Raw genomic sequence first — 17,556 nt, 5'->3', positions numbered from 1 at the left:
GTAGATTTTTGAATCCGCAGCAGAACACTTTGTACGCAAGTTCCAGCCAACTCACCAAAAAAATACCAAATGATCACTCGACATATTGTGTTTCGACCAATTTTTTTTCGGCCAATTTTTATAATTACTAGATGATTATTCGTCGAAAAGTAAATCGGCGTATCAAATTTCTGCTTACCGACTCCGTTTACGAACGAATATTATGCGAAATGAGAATCTTCTAATCGTTATTCGGCCAAAAAAGACGTCGGCGAATCGTTGTCGGCGTACCGAAAATCGGCGTATTTTATGTCGGAATATCAATCGGGCACCATCTATTTGAATAGAAAATATTTTTAGCTTCGCCAAGACAATGGTTAAAACTGTTTTCTTTACCTTTAATTAAATGTTATTAATTAGCGAAAAGATCCAAACTAAAAATATTTAAAGCTTCGTTAGGCCAAGTTTACCAAGTTTTTTAGTATTATCTGCGTTTTATTAAATAAAAGTGTCCAGATGAAGATTTAATGGCGAAAAGTAACGTAGCCTTAGAAATAACAGGTTAGTCTTTTGCTATTAAAAACTTCCACCATTTTGTAATAAATATGAAAGGGTTGGTGGGCAAATGTCTGAGAAGCAATTATATATAGTAGGGGAAGGTTGCGATCATTGGACCAGTGCTTTGATTGAACCACTTCAATATTTCAAAATCTAATCGTGCTAGATGGAATCTAGTAAGGTAAAAGGTCACCCTAGGCCTCACCTTGGGCCACCCTGTAACCTCAGTCGCGCCTCGCTTCCGGAAAAGAGTGACGCGTCCAAGTGTGTTTCGTGCGCTGTTGAAGTTAAATTACGCGAAGGAATAAAATCACGAAAGTATAAATACATGGACAATTGAATTTATGTGTTGACGTATAATGCTTAAATATTTATTAATGAGCAAATTTAAAACAACAGTTTCCAGGTATTTGTTTTCTCTATTTTTTAATATTTTTATTTGTGATGTGATACCTAGTTGCTATCAATGGACCACCTGTGGGATCTTTCATCGGACCGGTCCAATAATGGCAACTTTTTTTTTAGTATTATTCACCCGTGCGCAAATAGGGTGCCCGATTGATATTCCGAAATAAAATACGCCGATTTTCGGTACGCCGACAACGATTCGCCGACATCTTTTTTGGCCGAACAACGATTGGAAGACTCTCATTTCGCATAATATTCGTTCGTAAACGGAGTCGGTAAGCAGAAATTTGATACGCCGATTGACTTTTCGTCGAATAATCATTTTGTAATTGTAAAAATTGGCCGACAAAAATTTGGTCGAAACACAATAGGTCGAGTGATCATTTGGTTTTTTTTTTGGTGAGTTGGCTGGAACTTGCGTACAAACTGTTCTGCGCATTCAAAAATCTAGTTGTTAGATCGTTTATAAGAAACTCACATTTATTTCAACGTGTCAAAATGTTCTGATTCTAAGGATTAATTTTAGTAAATTATGTATTGTTGTTTTCAACTCACCAAATTTATACATTTAAAATTGTAGTTCTCCCATTCGGAAATTAGCACTTTTCTGTTCAAGAACATAATGTTAAAAAATCACATTATACATTGTTTAAGAAAAAAAAGTGTCTATTAAGTGCGTAATTTTTTTACAACAGCGATAATTCATTCATTCGAAAATATTTTAACAATGTATAAAATGTGAAACGTTAATCGACTAAACGTGGCCTATACGAAAATATTGCTTTGCAAAGAAATAATATATGTCCAATGATAGTTCGCATAATTTGCACAGAAGCGAACTGAACTGTATGCGAACCAAGATTCTACGTAACGTTATTCGACCGAAAGTGACAGCGATAGTTTGATTATTCGGCTAAATGGCATTCGGCGAATCGTTGTCGGCGAATCAATAATCGGCTAAAAAATTGTCGGAGAATCATTAGGTAGCCCGCAAATAGACAATATGTAAGAAATAACTAGTACATATGAAAAGAATATATACGAGTATATTTTTATTATAAAATTTGTATAATATTTCATTAAAAAAATATTTTTTGTCGATTTCCATAAGTTTCCTTGATTGGACCATTGGTCTAAATTTCCTAAGTTCATTGGTGGCAACTTTGTGGTCTAATGAAGGTGACTCTGGTCCAAAGAAGGCAACAGCTTATGAAAACCTTTTCACGAATTTTCTCTAAATTTATTATATTTTTTTTTATTGAAACCTGCCGAGCCAATTTAGAATAACAAAAACTTTCGTTATGGAGCGAAACATGTTGAGCATCCAGTTAATAAATGGTTAGGGCATATATGTCTATATCGAGTTACATAAATATGTATTTGACTAAATTGAAGTAATAGCTAATATTACGATAATAAATTAAGTAGGTACTTAGGTTTGATTAATCAAATAATCTCAAGATAAATCTTATTAGTAGCCGTATCATAGCAGTTTCATTATCAACATATTTCAACTACTTAAATGATTTCAAGCATATTCTAGCGCAGTGATTTTTTACCGTCGCCTGAGTTGTTTACAACTTTTTAAATAGGTAGCTAAACATACCTGTAAATGTATACAATAAAGAAAATAAATAATTAAAAAAAAAAACTACTCGATTTTGATTTTGAGTTTGGAATTCACTATATGGAAAAAGTAAAACCAAGTAAGGTAACCAAGGGGGGTTACGGTTAAAGGGATAATGTAATATAAACAGAATATATAAACAATAAGATAAAAAAAGATCTGACATTGTTTGCAGGAAGATCCTTAGTTTATTTTCTCCGCTGGCTAGCCGGCTAAATTGGCGCCCAACGTGAGTCTGTAAGAACTTGGATTGGGTTATGTACCTACATACTTGTACAGGATGTGGTGCGAAAAGTTTTCCATGACTAGCCAGCTTACCTCTTCAATATTGTTCGTAGATGTGTAACATAAACATTATTAAAAAAATCACCATGTTGCTCCAACCCAATTCATTTGAAAAAAAAAAAAATAGTACGGAAAGAGATGACACATTAATGTAAAAAAATAGATTCATTAACTAAAAACGTCAGGGGCATTTTTTGTTCCCTTATACGGCTATCTTCTTTTGTGACCGCTGTGATTATATGAATAAATAATATTTTTGTTGAGCTAGTTTTTTTTTAAATAATCATTGCCTCAACATTTAAAGGACTTAAACGTAAGCTAATTGCGTGTATAGCGTTCAATACCAACGAGACTTGACTGTGATGTCTGTGAGAATCAATTGATGAAGTACCTAAGTGTTTATCACTTCTGCGTTTTCTAAGCATATCGCGAAGGTCTACATCTTTCAAAGCGACTAGTTAATTTGTCGAGTGGACAGAAACGGGAAATATAAACATTCTTAAATTAGTCGCATTTCCCTATAAGGACGTTTGAGTGAACCAAGTTAATAAATGCACATATTATAAGATTTATGCGTGCGCCTTGAAGTTGATAACTTGAAGTTGATGGCTTTTCCTAATATAAACTTCTGTGTAGTGGGGTCCCTTTGTTTCTATTACGATCTACATTGGTATTCCAGACCTTTGGGAGGCGTGCGCGGGGCCGAAGCCAACGCGTAGAGGCCCTTTTTTGACACTTTAATGAAATGTAAGGGGTACATCGAGCGGTTTCCCTTGCCCGCATCATGGTACACACACAGAGGCAGTACCCGCCAGGGTGTAAGGCCTATTTGAGAGATAACAGTATCTAAAATGAACTGGGCTATTGAATGAAAGTGATGGACTAAATACTGGGCTATGGGATAAAAAACCGGATGGCTGCCTAATAAAATGGTTTCCAATTTTACTTCCGGCAGACGGTGACTCGTCCCCGCAAGATGGGGACCGGGCGGGCAAGCAAGGCCCCCCAAAAAGCGAGATCCATGATGGCTCAAGGGCAACACCGGTGTGAAGACTCAAGGGTTTCAAGAGGTCTACATCGCTTTCTGCCCAGTGGTTGTTAAGCCACTGTACCAACTCGCGTCTTATGCAAGTTTTCACTTCCACCGCTGGGGCATGTAGCCCTAACGACTCCACTCTGGACGGCCAGCCAAGGCAAACCAAACGGGTACGGGTAACAGAACTCCCCAGGAGCACTCGGGTACGGTCGTGGGGTCGCTGTTCCCCAATAGCTCGCCACAAGCTGCCTTGCGTTGACTAATTGCACTGGTAAAACCAGTGGGCGATGGGGTCGTCACATCACTACGACTCGATTTCTGTCTACTCGACAAATTACGATCTATATATTACTTCCTTTATTTATCTTTTTTCTTATGCTAGGCTTTTTACAATATGAGTATAAAAGTAAAATAAAAAAACACTTACAAAACAATATAAAAACATATAAACATATTATAAAAAACCTAACCTAGGGTGCCGCCAGCAGCGGGGCAGGGCCCAAGGCTGCCGGTGGTTAGGGCTGCAGAGAGAGGAACCGTCGAACTATCCGCGCTGTGTCCAAGATCACCGCCTTCTGCATCTGGCCCTTGATCCAGCCACCTAGCGAGAGTCTCTTAAGATGTTGGTCGAGACTCTTCGCTATGAGACCGTTCGCTGAAACGACTATCGGAACAATGATCGTTGATTCAACATCCCACATGGCGGTTATCTCGTGAGCCAAGTCTAGGTACTTACTGGACTCGTCCTTCTCGGCTTTCACGAGATTCTCATCATGGGGGATGGTGATGTCAACGAGCACTGCCCGGCGTTGCAGTCGATCTATTATCACAATGTCAGGCTTATTGGCTACAATAGTCCTGTCAGTGATAATACGATCTATATATTATTATTAAACTCTATATAAATGCTTTGTTTTGGCAAATAAATTCCCGTAAGACAAAGCCATATTGTTTGACTATCCTTATACCGTGACCCTTGGAGGTCAGCCACTGAAACAACCTTTTACCAAATCTAAACCAAATAATGGCTTGGGAAAATTCAATTATGAAACTAATAAACCTGGTCACTCATAGGTATATGTATAACATTGTGATTTTACAGAAAACGGATTGATGTTAGTATATATAGACTTATATTGACCGTGATTAGACACTAACCGTGAATCATTCAAGATTGTTACGATTATAGTTAGACTTACTTCGCGTTCATCCAATAGTAGATGATCGGGTTGACCATAGCATTGGCCATGGCTAACCAGTAGAAGCCCAAGTAGACGTGCTGCACGTACTTCTTGTACAGGATCGACGGATTGAAGTGTGTGTAGATGAAGTAGGACTGGTACGGTAACCAGCAGATCCCGAAGATTACTATCACTAATATGAACATTTTCACAACCTGGAAAAAAAGTTGTGAGTGAATTCATGTGTTTGATAAATCAAATAAAGCCTGGTGCCGTAGCCGAATGGCATTTCTGCGATGCGAAACGAAAACGAAACGCCGTGAAAAGTAGTCTGGCTCTGTCGCGCCAATACGCAAGAGCGATAGAGACAGATATCTACGAGCGTTTCGTTTCGTGAGCGTTTGTGCCATTCGGCTACGTACCCCGACCAGAAATATAAGACTATTAGCAACAGAAATATATGAATATTGGCGCTGTTATTCTGATGTATGGGAAGACAGTTCAGTATACAACATGGCGCGTAGTAATCTTATATTTCTGGTCAGGCAAAGACATATGAAACGCTATAGTGTACCTACTGCACCTCTCCGCAAAGACGACTCATAAGCGACTAGTATTTAAGCCTCTGTACGTGACATTTAGTACAACATACGTCTAAACTCCCACCTGGTTGTTTCCTACTACGCCTAACTCCATATAGCGAGCCTGCCAAAGTGGCCTTGCGCTGCACGGGCCGACGCTTCACTCGCTCGCCAGGAAATCACTTAATGCATAGCAGGATTCGCACGTGGATGTGCAAGGAAACAACTAGGTCTAAGTTTAAACGTATCTTTGTATACCTAATGCATTAAATGATGTTTTTTTGGTGAAAATATTTAAGTGATACATACATAACGTTAAATATATTAGTAACGTGCGGGAGATGCAGTTACACATACACACATTACATCGCGTTTTCACTTTATAATAAAAATATAAACCATTTACAGACTCCACAAAAAATGTACATACTTATTACTAAATTGTCTTTAGTGAAACGCGACTTTGCAAATAAAATTTTCTGTTCGATGAACGGGAAGCAATAAATTCGTTTAGTGCAGCGGCCTGAAATTCTACGCTTTCCGGCCGGCCGGATTTTTGTTGTAAAACTTTTAGCCAAATTTATTTTCAGTTAGATTACAAGCATATACTAGCAAGCTTTTAAAATATTCTTTTAACCCAACTTTCTATAAACCCTGTGAAAATTTTCTACACAAATCTCTTATGAAAGGAAATATGACAGCCTTTTTAGCATATCAATAGCTATCCTAAGTTAAGCAGCAAGCAGCTTCACGCCTAGGTTAATAATGCGATTCAGCGAACCTTTTTATCAAAGGATTTGAGATGTAACATCATATCAGTTTAATGTACGTCACTTTGCAGGAAGCACTTACATTATATTTCTAAGAATACGAAACAAAGGAAATTCGAAACGGATGGCGATAATGTAAAATTTTGGATACGAATTCCGCTTTTTTTTTTGACGGAGTGGGAATACTGTTGCGCACGCTGTGTGGGACTCGCCGTTGCTTTCCCTTCTCCTGGCGAGAAGGGGAGAAACGGCCCTACCCACTAAACCCACTCCGGCGTTTCACCCTCTTTTCCGTTGTGAGAGCGCACTGGGTTCGGAACGTTTCACTTCACCACTGGATACGAATTCCGCCTGCGCACGTGTATCGTACGACGTTTACAGTACATATAATATGTGAGTGTGTTTAATATATTAAACTGACAAAACGGCTTTATAGTAATCGACAAAGTGGGACGTTTTACTAAACATACTCACATATTATTCATGGACCTCCATTGAAGTTCGACAAGTAATATACCTACTAAGTTGCGAACTAGTGCGAAAAAGCACCATACTTATGTAAAAGGCATGTTCACCACACCAAATTGGTCATTAACTTTGTGCATCAATTTGTATGAAATTACTTGCAATCTTGTGGATAAAATGCAACTTTGTCATTCGTTTTTTGAAGTATCAAAAGAGCCTTTACCAGTTGTTGTGGTGGCAATACAATTATTAGGACTGCGATATACATACCTGTAGCTTACACAACAAACATGCCAGTCGCATACAAAATTACTGGCATGCAAGTATTTTGTACGTGGCTGGCATGCCAGTTGTGCAAACTACAGGCATATGTATCGCAGGTCTCATGGTACCTTCCGCTTCGACCGGATGGAGTCTATCTGCCGCTGCGTCAGCTCGCCTATCGACCGCGAGCCCCACAGCACGCGGCCCATGGCCGAGTAGAAAAACGTCATCCCCAGCATCGGGACAGCGTACGTCACTACGAAGAACAACACTTGGTACCTGCGAAAGAATGGAATATTTTATATGCTGTCTTTCACGCCAGGGAACAATGTGGGCGGCTTCAGCCTTTGCCAGGACCGGGCACCAAATTTTTGATAGGCTTCTCCTAGGGATTTGTTCGCGGCAGGGCCACGCAAGCGTGAGACCCGGAGCTGTTGCCCCCGCTCACCAACCTCAAAGGCAATCCCTGTTGTTAATAGCGATTCGGTCCCCTTTTGACATTTTAATGGAATGGATATCAAGAGATTCAAACTCGGGTAAATCCAGTCTTCTTTAAAGATACATACATACATACATATATACATACATACATACATACATACTATCACGCCTGTATCCCATGTAGGGGTAAGCAGAGCACATGAAACTACTCAAGTTTCAGTGCCACTCTTGGCAAAAAGGGGTTGAAAGAAATCGAAAATGTGACATTGCAGTGACAGGTTGCCAGCCTCTCGCCTACGTCACTATTTAACCCATATCGTACAGTCGCCTTCTACGACACCCACGGGAAGAAAGGGGTGGTGAAATTCTTAACCCGTCACCACACGGGGATCTTTAAAGATAATCAACATTATAGCAGAATGTATTTACCCGGGTGTGAAGTTAAGCGATACAATTAAAGAGCATTAATTACTTTGTCAATATTTATTCAGCTAGGTAAATTCACTAATTCTCCTCCGCATATTTCAAAAGGGCGACCGCTTTTGATTGACATCGAACGTAATCGTAAAATTGATTAAAATTTGTCTTATTTCAGCATTACCCCTCTAAAATCAGAAGGCCCCTTCAAAAGCGCACTGTACAAGGCTGAGAGACTTATTGTCAAAGATCGGATTGTTGTTGCTTCCCAATGTACATCGTAATTGTAATTTAATTGAATGTGCCTAACGTGAAATCGTCATTCAAGCATGTTACACAATTTTTAATTGTTGATGAAGTCAGAACAGTTGTTTTATATTAGATTACTGCGGAAGCCGGGAAGTTAGTATTGCCGGCTAATTAATTACAGACGTTCCTATAGACTATGAAGCAGGCAAGCCCTTTATATAAAAAAATCTGTTATGCATTTCTCAAACATACAATGAAATAAATAACATAGTTCGAAAACAAATGACAAAGTTGTATTTTATCCACAAAGTAATTTCATGCAAAATTTAAATTGATACCCGAAGCTACTGATAAAATTTTATTGAGTTTGATCTTCTTTATTTAATATTTTCATCGTATTTGTGTAGTGAAAAATATTCTGTTTCAATCGGTGAAAAAAAATCATATAACCTTCAGTATTTGAATCTTTTGCTTCCTCGTGTATCAACATTGGCACGTGCGGTAAACAACAACTTTGCCACCTTTTGAAACAAATTAACATTTACCATTGTCTTGAATTGCTCCACCGGAAACGCGATACCTTGAAGCCTAATAAACTAAAGTACTTAATGACAACATTTTGCAATTCAATTCATTGTTTGAGAAATCTATTCTCATTTTAGTACCAAACTGGATCCGTCAGTTTCCTTGTTGTTCCGTCTCTGGAACCGCCGCACCAAAATAACATTTCATTTAATATTGCGGTAGTGCAACTGTATATAGGCTCTCGAGTTCGTTCTAGCCTCGTCTGGTAAAATATTAAACGGGTTGGGCCGCACTGGGTTAAATATAACGTTGTCACATAGTGTAAAGTAACAAAGAAGAAGCATTGTAACTGTTTTGACTACGGAATAACTAATGGCTTTTCGTATATTCGGAATAGATATGTTTGGTCGGTTTTTGGTACCTACTACTGTACCAAAAATCAACGAGCGTGTATGATAGTCAACAAATTGTAAACCTAGGGCACTGTAGAACTATGTCATAGTGACGTTAAAAACAGATTGTAATAAATCTCTTACTGCTTGTCATTTTGACATGGTTGTAGAGTGGCCTAGGGTTCCAATTGGTTGACTGTACCTATGAGGAAAGTTATGAAAGAGACCAGAAGCAAAAGTGGTTTGTTTGGATCGTAACAAATGACATTCCGTAATCTCTTCATTGTGAATCAGGCGTGAATATACATATGTATGTGTCTAAATTTTATAGTATCTCTGTAACTATAAAATGAAAAACAAACGCTGTTCTACTCGTAAAGGTATTCACTGTCTTCTCAAGGGACAGACCCGTGGAATGATTCAGTGTTCTTTTGTTACACTGTTTTCTCATTGCTCTCGAGTTTTTTTTTGTAATCTGCTCACATTGAACGCGAACATAGTATGCGTAATTCAGAATTGGAAGTGTCACCGAACTCATCTAAGGTGCAAAATAGTAATTAGGTACATATATTGTCCGTAACGTGTTTGCTAAAAAATAACGTAATTGGTCACGTCACAGCCGCATAATACATGCTTCAGTATAAATGGTGCTTGCAAAAACAACTTTCACGCCGATTGGCCTCACTAGCTGTTGTGTTTTCATTATTCAAAGCTTTCTCGGTCATGTTGCATACATACCGTCTTATTAAGAAAACGTGTTATGTGCCACAATGATGGAAACCTTATACTGCTTTATGGAGCTCAAGTTACATGTGAGGCTGAGGTACTGCATTCTGTCTGGAACGCTGCCAACGCTGAGCGATCGGCTGATTATCAATTTGCGAAATAGCTTACAAAATGTATAACATTTTTATAAGGCAAATCATTTCTACGGCATATGAGATACGCTATTAATTGTACCAGGGTTTATTAATTATTTAATCTGTAATGAATTTACTTATTTAAACTACAGCACTTAGTGCTATAATGAATTATCTACTAATCAACCTCCGGGAAAATCAGAAAAATCTTTAGTGTTTGATTATACTAACAAAATATGGCACTGAAATAAAATAACCCAGAAATTTTGCACATTAAATAGTAAAAAATATACTGTTAAGTGCAAAAGGTGGATTTCACAAAGCTGCATGGTATTTTCTACCAGCCAGCCCTGTATTTTTATTTATTTGTTTTAAAGCGCACTCAGGCGTCAGCAGCCACCCCGGCATTTTTGCAGGTCGCCGAAATGTAGGATGCTGTATTTAATACTTGTACTACTTGTAGGTATTTTTGACGATATTTTAGTCTCATTATTTTTTTCGATTCGATACTATAGACATATTTTTATCTTAAAGTTCAAACCGCGCCAATATTTAAAAAATAGATGCAAAGTAATAATATTCTACAATTATTATTTGTTCAAACACATTCTTTGTTTACTGGTCAAGATAAATGTGACATTGGTTCAGTGACTTTCGAGAGAACAATAAATTGTCCAGGTCCATCAATCACGTTTTAATTACGCGTAACATAAGCCTCGTGGAGGATTAATTAACTGACTTGGACGAGTCACTGCCACGCCTATTTAAAGCCACCTTACAGTAAGGCCTCCCAAGCTTCGGGAACATTCCATGAAAAAATAACCCACAAACGCAAATTTGCTGTAAATTGATTGAGGTGTAAAGGATTTCTTTGTAAGTAATAAGTGCAATGTGTAGTATTATTGTGAGTCGCAACTGCGGCGCACGGACAGCCTTTTCATATCCCGGACTAGATGCTAAAAACAATTATAAGTAGGTACTTTACAACTAAACACCAACTTTTCGGGCACGGCGTTCTCGCCGTGGTCTCAGAGAAGACTGGCTCAAATATTGAACCCAAGTTTTCCGAACTCGTCCTTGATTTTTTTTTTAATTTGAATGCTTTGCGCGCCAGGGATATAGTACTGTGTCGACACAACACTAACGATATTCGATTTATTGATTGTCGATAATCTTTTCTGCTTATATTTATGAGTACTTATAACTTCGCCTCGATTGAAATTTCGAAGTCTTACGATTTCAATGGCTTCTGGCACTGTATTGTAGAAATGGTGATTCATAGAAAGGTCTAGAGGGCCATGCGTGTAGGACGGTAATAGACAGATTACATACATGTGAAAAATACTTACACAAAGTCCATGTATGATACGTCTGGTAGTCCGTCTGGCCAAGCGAGCAAGCACGCCGTCTTAAGTGTCCCTTTAGACCTGCCAACAATATTTTGAAATTATAACCTTGACAATCTAAATTATATGTTCAAGACAATAGTGTAGCCATTAAACCTAGATTTGGAAAATAGTTCTTGAAGCTTTTGCTATAAAATATAAGACACGACATACCCAACAATTAACTACAATACTGAAATTAAACAATCTGGGCACAAGCTTTATCGCCCAACTAACTGTTCTGAATGCCTTGATGAGAATCACTAATGATGGTCATCAGTAAGTAATTTTGCTGGTAATTGAGCCGTTTCTCGTCTTTAGTAACAATAGCTTTAACATTTCTGTCATTTGTCTCGGCAAAATAATAAAGTTAAAGACAATACCACTTTAAAAAACTTGTGACTTGTGTAGACGCGCGGCAACACGCTATATGGAATTTTAAACAAAAATATACGGAAATTTATCCCGACAAATTATATTCTACGAAAGAATATAATTAAGTATACTGAGTTTTAACTTCAGTTCATAACCTTTTAAAACGTCCTTATTGACAGCGATGAAGTGGTACTTTTTGTCGGAAATCGACACAATGTATTGTTTTTTTTTTTTTTAAAGTAAGTTTCTTTTGTTTTCTAAAGTAGTGTCAAAGTTTGGTCTTCAACTGTTCTGGGGGACGATGTACTTATTTTTAAGTTTCTACGTACAATGTTTTATTAAATAAATAAAGAAATTATTAGGAAATACACCCTATTTAGAATAATTTGTTTCTAATTTGTAATTACTGATGATATTAAATGAATTTTGTTTTTATAACTACTAGGCAACGTTATATTGGTTTCTCATTCAGTTATTTTATACATATTTTATATTAGAACTTCCAATGGGTATTATAGTTAAATATGTAACAAAGGTAAAACTACAAATAGGCCGTCACTTGAATGTGAAAATCTATAGGTACTTATAGAAAATCATAATGGATTTATATTAAAATTTGAATAAAGCAGTGATTTTTAGCGAAATAAGATAGCTTTGAATTGTTTGGTATTTGACTCAGAAGTTATTTTTAATTTGTTTATTTACCTACTTCAAAAGGACTTCGAAGTAAACGCGTTATTTGATGATGTTCTTTTGAACAATTTAAATGAAATTAAACGGCTGACAAAGTTAATAAAAGCTTACGCTTATAAACTGAAACGGGGCATTTAGGCACGCCAAATCAAATAATAAACCCTCCCGTTTTAAAAGTGTGTCTTGACTGAGTATTTTATTTCACAGAAATTGTAATCCACATACTTTGATTAAATATTTGAGAATTTTAAAACGCTATGTTCCATTTATAAATTAAATCTGTCACTAGGCCTCAAGGGCTCTTTTAAAAGTCTTATTATACTTGACGAGCACACTTTGCTGATTCTGTATAACTATATACCTCGCTTGTATAACAAGACGTAAATGTAATGTAATGTTCTTTAACAAACTGTCACGTATAATGTCATGGATACGATCTATCAATATTATCAGTGACGTTCTTGGTTGAATTAAATAATTGAAATGGAATAAAATTATGGAATATATTATTCGCTTAACGATATGAACAGATACGGTAACAATATCAGCAAATAGATGCCCATATAATACGATATAACTATTGTCTCGAATGTTTGAATCGGTTGGTTGTGGAATCGTGTATGTCGAATTGTGTTTTGTAGTTATAAAGCATTTATTCATCTGCATCAGTAGTTATTTTGTTTTCATTTTCAATGTTATATTAGGTACTTAAAACCTATATTTATTGTTTTTCACTGAATGGGTGTTTTTGTGTGTGTGTAGTGTAGTGAAACTTCTAATGAGACTTCCAACTGACAGCGCGTAACACTCAGTCATTGTTACTTTGCGTGGAATGCCGCTCACTCAGCGCGCAACATTCTGTCTCAACGCGACTCACTCATTCCATTCATTCACTTATTCACTCAGTCAGTGACAGAACAGAATGCCCAGAATGGTTTTGTATGGTGGAATGGTTGGTTGGAATGTGTACACATATTTAGATCGAGTGCAAAATGAGTTTGTTTATTTTTTTCAATAATTTGAGCAAATAGCAATTTAAAATATTTAAAACAGTAAAAAGATGGACGTAACTGGACGCAAAAACGTGATAGTCACTTGGAAAAATGTTTTTGAGGTTATGTTAGGAAGTTTCACTTCTTTATGCGCGGTGGGACTCCACGCACTGATTTTTTATGTATCTAATAACGGTTCGGTATCGTGCTGTAATATGTCAGTGAAATTGTATTTTCAAGTGTATAGTTTCTTTTTTTTTTATTAGAGTGGACTAGTGACAAACATCCATACTAATATTATAAATCGGAAAGTGTGTGTGTCTGTTTGTTTGTCTGTCTTTCACGACAAAACGAAGCTATGAATTGAAGTGATTTTTTAAGTGGAGATAGTTGAAGGGATGGCGAGTGACAAAGGCTACTTTTTGTGTCTTTCTAGCGCGAGAAAAAGCTAGTATACAATAAAGTCGCCGTCAATAGAACTTGTGAACAATGTAAACAAACCTTGTAGTCAAAATGTATTTAATTTCCATTCTAACTCATCAGATACTGGCTAAATCCATGTGTTATTTAATCAATTCATATCACATTATGATCCTCAACATTTAAAATAATAAAATTGTGCTAAAATATTGATATTTTATATAATGGTTTGTTTACATTGTTGACAATTTCTATTGACAGCGATTTTACATGCTAAATGAGGAATATCGAAGCACTGTGTCATTATCGTCCTTGCTCTTTCCCGGCATTCGCTAAGGGGGGCATGAGAGCCTGACAAATTGAAGCATTGAGTAATAAATTTTTATTAAAGCTTATAACTGTAATAATTTAGGTTGAGGAGGAAAATAATTAAAGTACCTACTTAATTGAAATTTTCCTCTTGTAAGACAAGATAAAAAGAGCGTGATGGGCTCCTTTGCAGCTGGAGGGACTCGGAGTGGATTTAGTGAGTAGTTTATTTCTAATTTTATTTGTAATTATTAATTTATTTAGTTATTTATATACATAGTATAAGTCTTAATTGTAATTATTTTATTTCCGTTAATAAATATTTTTTTCTTGTAAGACATAATATGAGATAAAAATACTTTCATTTTGAGTAGAGTGTCTTCAAAATTAAAGAACCAAGTAGGTAAACGAAACACAAACCTATTAGATTGTGGAAAGCACGAATCGTGATTTCAATTGAGAACAAAACTTTTACCGTGCAGATTGAATTGGTGCAGTTTAGGTACTGGTTTTACTCGTAGTTGTAAACAAACGTTCTTGTTTCCGCTTTTCGCACACAAACTGAAATTGTTTACAGTTTTGATAGAGGAAAAACTCTTAGGGCCTGTTGCATTAACCACATTTGACAGACACATCATCGTCACGAAGCAGACTATGTCTATGGAACTTCCCATACCATAAAATTTAACGAAAGCTTTAACGGTGACAGACGGTTTGATGTGACCGGCCCGTAGTATTATGATTATTTAACCAATCGTTATAATTTTAAGTCCGTTTTCACATTTCCGATCCGATATCGGATGTCGGAACGAGGTCAATAGAAAAAAATCCAATATGGCGCCTGTAATGTATGAGATATCGGTCCAACATTCAATATCGGATCAGATTATGTGAAAACGCACTAAATTGGAAAACTTTCTCACACAATTAAGTACAATATTGACTAAGATTCTCGTCTCTTCTAGTCTTGTAAATATAATGTAACATTATTTTAATGTCGATATTTGTATCGTCTATATTCTTTTAAGCATCATAAAGTGCATTTACTATTTGTATACAGCATAGCTCTGCTTTCAACTTCACCCTTACATCAAAGTTAAAGAACCGTTAAAGACCCAAATTTTTTGCAATTTCCTCTAGAGTAAGTCTCTAAAAATTGTGGAAGAACCGCGATGCCGATGTCATGTTAGTGTCTAAAGATTTACGCTTCTAAATATTTTTAGTTTTTTGGTATTTTGCGCTGAAGAGGGATGTTATGCCCAATAGACTTGGTATTACTAATATGTCAAAATTGGTTTGTTATCGAGACTCGGTGAATTATACGAAAATAATATTAATAAGAGTAGTCTTGTTATTTTCATGAATTCGGCTTGTGGCTATTAGATTACAACCACCATTACATTGAAATATTAAATTAATTTTGCACTGTGAGTGTTCATACGTCTATACAAAATCTGTTTAACCTTTTATACAACCTTTAAGAAAAAATAAATTTTCCATGCGCTAACTAATGGAGTCAATCTAATTTTTAATTGGCCAATAAAGGATGCAATTTGATGGTTAAAACTTATAATAGTATTCTGATAATAACTTTATTAGTCAAAAACCTTATACATACGATTACATACGATTCTCGTTATATATCAGTTACTAGCTTTTGCCCGCGACTTTGCTCGCGTTAGAAAGAGACAAATAGTAGCCTATGTCACTCTCCATCCCTTCAACTATCTCCACTTAAAAATCACGTCAATTCATCGCTCCGTTTTGCCGTGAAAGACGGACAAACAAACAGACACACACACTTTCCCATCTATAATATTATTTTGTTCAAATTAATTGTAGTCATAACCATATTATGTATATTGTTTGCCATTATTTCGACATATGTTATGTGCTTATGTGTATTACTTATTCGGTATTACATTTTGTACCGTATTTTCACCATTTTATTTTTCAATTCTCGACGCTTCTGTGACTGACAGCGTAATCGTATTAACACCCGACAGTCCGTTTGTTAATTGAAATTGTTACAGGTGGACAGACAGTGGACATTTACTAATGTAATTTTGTGTGAGGAATAAATTGTTTTTAATATATTTTTCCTATAAACGCAAACTTTCCCCGTTCGCACGCTGCCCGCACGTACTTATTTAAATGTTCATAAGTTTCATAACTATTCCAAATTTTATATCGATACCATAAGTAGTTCTCGAGATATTAAGTAATGTGACAGACGCAAAGACAGACCATAAGGGTCCCTTTTGTACCTTTTTGGTACGGAAACCTAAAAATGATAACGTTTTCTTATTTATTGCTGCTGCTTAAAGTAAGCAAACAAAATGGATAAGCAAAAAATCTGGGAAAGAAAATTAGTTACATAAATTAAATACTAAATATTTTACTTTTATCATGAACTGTTTAACGTAGGTACGAAAATGGATATTATAAGGTAAAAAATTGTAAAGTGAAATATCTACATTCAATGAAAAGTCTGAATATTAGAGCGCGAAGAAAAATCTCGGCATAATTACTTGAACCTTAGCGGAATATTTCTTAAGAAAGATCAAGACAAACTTTGATTATGAGTAAGTATTTAAAAAAGTATCTTTATTTTTGGTTTAAAAGGAATTTTATTAACATCATAATATTTTTGAATAATTCACGGTTATTTTCATTAGACTTATAACGGACGGGGTATAGACCGTGATTACCTTTTTGATTTTTGTCGAGCTTCCGTGTACCTACTTCATCGAAATATCGATCGGGAGCTCGACAAAAATCAAAAAGGTAATCACGGTCTATACCCCGGTCTTATATAAAACTAATCAAGTAATCGTAATATTTTGCTTATACTTAGCTTTTATTTGGTGCGACAATGCGAAGATTTTTCCTGATTTGGTTAGATTCACCGGCTAACTTTTGTAAAATATATATTATACAATATGGACATTATAGTACTTATTATATTATTCTGTGATTATAGCCCACTGCTTCCCTCGTGGAACTACGCGCTATAATCAAATATTATTTCAAACGTGCTTCCGCTTCAGTTTAGATTGTTTAACTGGCCGGGGATCTCATCTTCCTATAACTATTCCTTGTCTCTGTTTGTTTAGTACGTGACTACACCTAAATAAACACATCTCACGTTGCGACGCTGTTCCTAGAGATTCCAAAAGCACGTACGAGTAGGTTCCTTATAAGGAGTAGACGAGCACTAAGGATTTTTCAAAATTCACCTCCTAAAGGGGAGAAATGGGGGTCCAAATTTGTATGGGAAAACAAGATTAGTACGCGGGCGAAGTCGCGGGAAAGAGCTAGTTATTAATAATAGGTAAAATTTC

At 36.2% G+C, this 17,556-nt stretch overlaps 1 protein-coding gene across 1 annotated transcript in view; it reads right to left on the bottom strand.

The window, feature by feature from the left end:
- LOC125224795 (tachykinin-like peptides receptor 86C) overlaps positions 1-17,556 on the bottom strand; it is a 125,014-nt gene that overhangs the window by 15,295 nt on the left and 92,163 nt on the right. Inside the window, exons 6-8 of the mRNA XM_048128252.1 lie at positions 11,388-11,465; positions 7,283-7,433; positions 5,093-5,289 (exon numbers count right to left, since the gene is read on the bottom strand). Coding sequence (XP_047984209.1) covers positions 5,093-5,289; positions 7,283-7,433; positions 11,388-11,465 — 426 coding nt within the window. The remainder of the gene's footprint in view (positions 1-5,092; positions 5,290-7,282; positions 7,434-11,387; positions 11,466-17,556) is intronic.

This window comes from Leguminivora glycinivorella, chromosome 3 (genome assembly GCF_023078275.1).
Source record: "Leguminivora glycinivorella isolate SPB_JAAS2020 chromosome 3, LegGlyc_1.1, whole genome shotgun sequence".
Taxonomy (NCBI): domain Eukaryota; kingdom Metazoa; phylum Arthropoda; class Insecta; order Lepidoptera; family Tortricidae; genus Leguminivora; species Leguminivora glycinivorella.
This window is presented reverse-complemented; position numbering and strand designations above follow the sequence as displayed.